Raw genomic sequence first — 6,838 nt, 5'->3', positions numbered from 1 at the left:
ACATAAGACCAACCAATTCTCCTAATACAAATTATATAAAAATTATGAAATTCAACTCAAATGAGTCTAAATTTGAATTCATTCTCTAAATATCATTGGAATGTGTCCAAATTTTACAAAAACACTAAAAAAGTTATAGAGATAAAGAAATGGCAACCTTGGAAAATGGGACCATTGGAAGTGGGTTCAAAAGTTTTTTGTCAAGGAACCTTTCATTTTCTAATTATCCACTTGGGAATTGTAGCTTGCTATGATGATTGATAGAGAATCTATTGTGTTTTTCCTAAATAAAATATTAGAATTACTTTTTTTTTTTTTCTTAAAATGTGTCCAAATTTTACAAAAACACTAAAAAAGTTATAGAGATAAAGAAATGACAACCTTGGAAAATGGGACCATTGGAAGTGGGTTCAAAAGTTTTTTGTCAAGGAACCTTTCATTTTCTAATTATCCACTTGGGAATTGTAGCTTGCTATGATGATTGATAGAGAATCTATTGTGTTTTTCCTAAATAAAATATTAGAATTACTTTTTTTTTTCTTAAAATGTGTCCAAATTTTACAAAAACACTAAAAAAGTTATAGAGATAAAGAAATGACAACCTTGGAAAATGGGACCATTGGAAGTGGTTCAAAAGTTTTTTGTCAAGGAACCTTTCATTTTCTACTTATCAACTTGGGAATTGTAGCTTGCTATGGTTGATAGAGAATCTATTGTGTTTTTCCTAAATAAATTATTATAATTACTTTTTTTTTTATTTAAAAAAAGCAAATTTCACAAAATGTGTTGAAACTCTGTCAAAGCTAAAATACAAAAACACAAAAAAAAAAAAAAAAAAAAAAAATTGAGGGTGAAAGGACCATGAAAAAAAACCAAAAAAAAAAAAAAAAAGAAAGAAAAAAAACAAGAAAAAGAAAAACATGCTAGGATATTATGATAAAGAGAGATCCACCATTTTTTTTTACAAGGAATCTTTCATTTTCAAGCCACCCTAAAGTAAAAATTTATTTAGTAGAAAATATGAACAAAAGTTTAGGTCTATTTCACCGACTAACAATTTTCTCATTTAAATTAGTACATAAAGAGTGCATTATTCTTTGGCACACATAATGTTCACTAGTAAACATGTTTAATTTATTTTATCTGAACATAGTTGCACCCAGAATGTCATCTCCTAGTTTCATATATAGTATTTTTTGGTGATGGATTAATTCACAATTTAGATTTAACACATCTAAAAATTCTTTTTTGCTTTTGTCTTTTGTAAAATTATATTCTAAAGGTTATTGAATTTATTTTTATTATACATAATTCTAAATTTTCTATATGGGTGTTTGTTTAGAAAAAGAAATTTTGATTGCCAAAAGTAGTGTGTTTTGAATTCATTTGGAGCTTTTATATACTAAACACAGTGATCTAACTACTGATTTAAAATTTTTTCCTAGAAATGAGTTTTTTTTTATTTTTTTTATTTTTTTATATCTTAATTTAGAATAAAAAAAGTTTTCCAACCTTAAAAATATATTTGATAAATTTTAAACTATAAATAGCTTTTAAATAGAGATATTCTTGAGAACAATTTTTCCATATTTTTAGGGTTTTTGTTATGGTATTTTGAGAAACAATTAAAAACATGAAAAATATGATGAAAACTTTTGCATTATACATGAACATACTTCGCCTTTATGAAGAATAGGTTGAGAGAACTTTACTTTTGTATGAGCATACTTTGCTTTCTCAAAGAATAGTTTGAGAGAATTTTTTGTTTTTATTTTTTAATATTTGAGTTACCAAACAAAATTTTGTTCCTAAAAACAACCAAAACTTGTCTATTGTAACTATGTTTTCAAAATACATTTTAAAAAATATTATCAAATAGACAAAAAAATTCTTCACTCTAAAGGGCAAAGGCATACTAATAATCATTTTTACTTCGTGAATTAGAATTTTGGTTGATGGTTTATATTTTTGAGTTAGAATTAAAATTTTACATTGATAGTGACAAATTATGAAGACATTGCTTGAAGTTTCACAATGAAGAAAAAAAATAGTGTTTCATCATATCCTAATAGAAATTACAATTAATCACACTCAAATATTAGAAAGATAAATATATGGGTTAGCATGCAGTACCATAAATACAAATGAAAATACTGATAAACTTTGTAAAAGATAATTTATACTAGTAATCCACAATTAAAATAGAGTTATAATTTCATCATACCTAGCAAGAAAATGCATTGAATTCTAATCTACATAAAAATAAAAGAAATGGAACTTTAAGAAAAGAGAAGAACCACCTAAGACCAACCAATTCTCCTAATACAAATTATATAAAAATTATAAAATTCAACTCAAATGAGCCTCAATTCAAATTCATTCTCGAATGTGTCCAAATTTTACAAAAATGCTCAAAAAGTTTGAGAGAGAAAGAGAAGGTAGCCTTGTAAAATGGGACCATCGGAAGTGGGTTAAAATTTTTTTTGACAAAGAATCTTTCATTTTCTAATCATCAAGAATTTTAGCTTGCTATGATTGATAGAGAATTTATTGTGTTTTTCCTAAACAAAATTACTTAAAAAAAACATATTTCACAAAATATGCTCAAACTCTATCAAATCTTATACAAAAACACCAAAAAAATTTGAGAGTGAAAGGGCCATAAAAAAAAACCAAAAAAAAAAAAAAATTGTTGATAAAGAAAAAGAAAAAGAAAAAGTTGCTTGAATATTACAACAACATTCAACCATTTTTGTTTTGGCAAGGAATCTTTCGTTTTCTAATCATGTAGCCAAGACTTGTAGCTTTAGTACAATTCATTGATATTTTTTCTTTTTAAAAGAAAAAGTAGAATCATTTAATATCACACATTTCACAAAATATCTCTTTCAATGCTTAATCAAACTTTGTATAAAGTATTTAAAGATTTTGACTAAAGAAGAAAGTATGATTGAAAGCTACTATAAATAAATATAGACTCTTTTCTTCTAAATATTAGTGTGGATGCTTGAGGATGTATCATGTGGCATTCAACCTTTCATGTTGTTCATCTTTGAATGCATTACTATAAATATGGATGAAAATATTAATAAAATTTGAAAAAAAAAAGAAAAAGATAATTGATACCAATTTTAAAATACAAAATTCAATTAAAATTTTAAGACAATTAGCATGAAAACCTTAGATTCTAGTCACTTGGAAATAAACAACTCTATCATTAGGAAAAATAATAACCACCAAAGACCAACTAATCCTCCAAATCAAAACTATGAATGATATGAAATTTAGCTCAAATGAGCCTAAATTCACTTTTAATTTCTAAACATCACCATGGATCCTAATAACGTGGCCAAATTTTATGAAGAACACCTGATATTTTTTTATAAAGAAAGGCTGTAGATGGTGTTGAAATTTTATCGGAGAAGGAATCTAGCTTACATGATGATAGAGGGTTTATTGTCTTTTCAAAGAAAAAGTAGAATTACTTAAAAAGGAATCTTTCACAAGATTTCTTTAGAAATACTTCCACAGTAGAACAAGACAGTATTTTTTTGGTCAATCCAATGCAAAAACATAGATAATAGTTTGAATTTTATTTTTATTAACATATTAATGGATATTTTACTATACAAAAAGGCCATATGCGCATGAAAAATGGGAAATTTTATGGTGTACCTCTAGAAGTATTATTACACCATCTTAGAGAATATGAAAGCATTTTCATTTGTTTTTCTTACCATTCATGTCATTTTCTTATACTTTTTATCTCACCTTAGAAAGGAAAAATGAAAGGTAGAGCAACATTTGACATGACAAGGCAACTAAGGAGTATTATATATACACGGTTCTCTTTTCCATTATCTTCAAATTCTAAGCAAAATTCTTGAGTTCCTGGTATGTAGTAGTCTTAATTCCTTTCTATATTTTGATTTTTCCATTTCAATTTAAAATTTTTGTTGATTCATGGTTAATGTTTTTCTTTGTTTATCATAATATATATGAAGCATATGTGCCTATTTTTTCTTTAATGCCAAACAAGTTCTTCTTTTCTAAAAAAAATAAAAAAGGAAAATATGTTCTTAGGAAATAGTTTATAATAATAATGACTATGATTTAAGTTTTGTTTAAATCTTAAAATGATTGAGTGAAGATTTCAAGCAAGGAAAAATGAAAACACAGGTTTAAATTCAATAAATTCTTGCTCATATGCTTCTCCTAATTTATTTCTTTTCTATTTTTTTTTGTTTTTTTTTTAAAAAAAGAAACGTTTATAAGTGTCTAATATTCTCAATATTTGTTTATTAATCTTCTGTTTTATTTTCCACAATAAATAAATGAAAGTTTGATATCCTATTTATACTTTTCTTCTACTTGTACTTTTCATGATTCAAAGAGGGTCTAAAAATTTATTAAGAAAAAGACAAATGAAGACCATGCATTATGAAATAATTATAAATTTGACTAATGCATGCTACTTTTTTGGTCTTATAATATAGGAAAATGTCAACTAAAATTAATCGTGTGCGAGAGCGACTAGTTGTTAGGCGTGGTGATGGTGGCGGTGGCAGCAAGGGCGGGGGAGATGGAGGGAACGAGGGCAGCGGAGGTGGAGTGAATGGGGGCAGAGGAGGTGGTGGAAGCGAGGGTGGTACTGCTGGTGGGAAGGGCCCAAGACTTGGCGGCACCTGTGGAGGTAGCAACAACAATCCCGCTTGTGGTGGTGGTGGTGGCGGTTCCAGTGGTGGTGGTGGTTCCAGTGGTGGTAATTCTGGCACTCGCAAGAAGTAGCAACTCCTATCATAACAGGAGTCATCCATCTATAAGAAAAATAGCCAAAAATAAAGAGAAAATGTGGGATCTCATTTTCTTCTATATGTTTCATATAGTTGTTGACTTTATATTTGGTTAATTCCCGAGGCACACTTATGTTGTCTATATTGTATAATAATACATATTAATCGTACACTAATACTACTTTTATAATATATTAGTAAAAACCATGGTTGTTAATGTATGTTATTAACAAATTATAGTAGTAATTTATCAATCATGGATATTCTCATCTATTAATTTCTAATCAACAAACAAGAAGTTTACTTACCTAAAATTTAATTTAAATATAATACTTTTATTAAGAGATATGAGTTGTATAGATTCCAAAAGAATTTAGAATGGAAGGTTAATAATTTATGTTATCATTATATTTTTATTTAAAATTTCATATTTCATTTTTAAAAAAGGTAAATATTATTTTGAGCCTTGCTAAATGCATCCATATATTTACTAGACTAACCCATCACATTTTATTAAGTGTTTAAGTCTACTTCGCCAACTAATTATTTTCTCATATAAATTTGTACACAAAGAGTGAATTATTCCTTGGTACACATAATGTTTACTAGTAAACATGTTTAATTTATTTTATTAGAATATAGTTACACCCAAAACGCCATCTCCTTGATGGATTAACTCACGATATTGAGATTTAGGTTATCTAAAAATGTTCTTTTACTTCTTTGTTTTGTAAAATCATTTTCTAAAGGTTATTATATTTAATTTTTTTTGTATTACACCATTCTAAATTTTCTACATGTGTGTTTGTTTTAAAAATAAATTTTGATTGTTAAAAGTAGTGTATTTTGATTAGTGTTTTGAACCCATTTGGAGCTTTTATATATTATAAACATAATGATCTAACTAGAAAACAAAGAAAAATGGTGTACATATAGAAATTATTCCTAGAAATGGTTTTTTTTTTTTATATATCTTAATTTAGAATAGAAAAAAGATTTCAACTACAAAAATATATTTAATAAATTTTTATCTGTAAATAACTTTTAAATATAGAGATTCTCAAGAACAAATTTACTATATTTTTAGATCAAGAGAAAATAGTACCCTATAATTCACATTTAAACTTCACTTAAATTTTTATCATAACCAAGAAGAAAAGTTCTTAATTCCAATTAATTTAAAATACAAAGTGCCAAAGACCAACCTTAATTTCCTCCTAATGCAAACTATAAAAGATATGAAATTCAATTGAAATGGACTTGTAAACATCTCTATCGAATCTTGCAATGTGGCCAAATTATTATAGAAAACACCAAAGAAAAATTGAGAGGAGGATAGTGGTAGGGTTGGAAGATGGAGACTTTAAGAAATGGGTCCAAAAAATTTTTGTGCAAGGAATATTTTGTTTTCTAATTATTTGCTTGGGAATTGTAACTTGCTGTGATTTGGCAAATAATTTATTATTCTTTTGTCTACTATAATGAAGTGTTCTCTCCTTTTGTTAATCATTCTTCTATTATGTTATTTCTAGCTCTTGTTACTTAGTATGATCTAGAATTATCTCAATTAGATATGAAAATTGCCTTTTTTGTGATATTTTAGAATTCAACCTAAGGATTATAGAAAATTCAGAAAGAACAATTTGTTTGTAAATTGACCAAATCATTATGTGGTTTGAAGCAATCACCTTGATAATGATACAAGTAATTTAATCAATTTATGGTGGGAAAGAATGATTATCAAAAGCCACTTTGATCATTGCGTTAATGCATCACATTATTTGATGGAAACTTCATTTATTTTTATGAAAACAATTGAGAGGTTGAGAAATCACTTGAGAAGTGAATTGGAAATTCAGGATCTCATTGAGGCATAAAAATTCTTAGAATGGAAATAAGAAAGGATAGAAAATAAAAGTTTATTGAATTATCATAAAAGCAATATTTGCAGGTAATTCTTTAATGTTTTGGTAAGATTTTTGAAACAAATGCAAGTATGTACTCATTTGGTACATTCTATAAAACTTTACCCAAACAAAGAAGTG

At 26.7% G+C, this 6,838-nt stretch overlaps 1 protein-coding gene across 1 annotated transcript; it reads left to right on the top strand.

The window, feature by feature from the left end:
• Positions 1-3,788: 3,788 nt before the first annotated feature.
• Positions 3,789-4,963, top strand: LOC104878214 (uncharacterized). Its single transcript, XM_010648212.3, has 2 exons — positions 3,789-3,894; positions 4,497-4,963. Exon 2 carries the CDS (start codon positions 4,501-4,503, stop codon positions 4,786-4,788), a length of 288 nt encoding a protein of 95 aa, XP_010646514.1. The 5' UTR covers positions 3,789-3,894; positions 4,497-4,500; the 3' UTR covers positions 4,789-4,963.
• The last annotated feature ends 1,875 nt before the right edge of the window (positions 4,964-6,838 follow it).

Source organism: Vitis vinifera, chromosome 5 (genome assembly GCF_030704535.1).
Source record: "Vitis vinifera cultivar Pinot Noir 40024 chromosome 5, ASM3070453v1".
NCBI classification, from domain to species: domain Eukaryota; kingdom Viridiplantae; phylum Streptophyta; class Magnoliopsida; order Vitales; family Vitaceae; genus Vitis; species Vitis vinifera.
The sequence above is the reverse complement of the archived record's forward strand: the minus strand, read 5'-3'. Positions and strand labels throughout refer to the sequence as shown.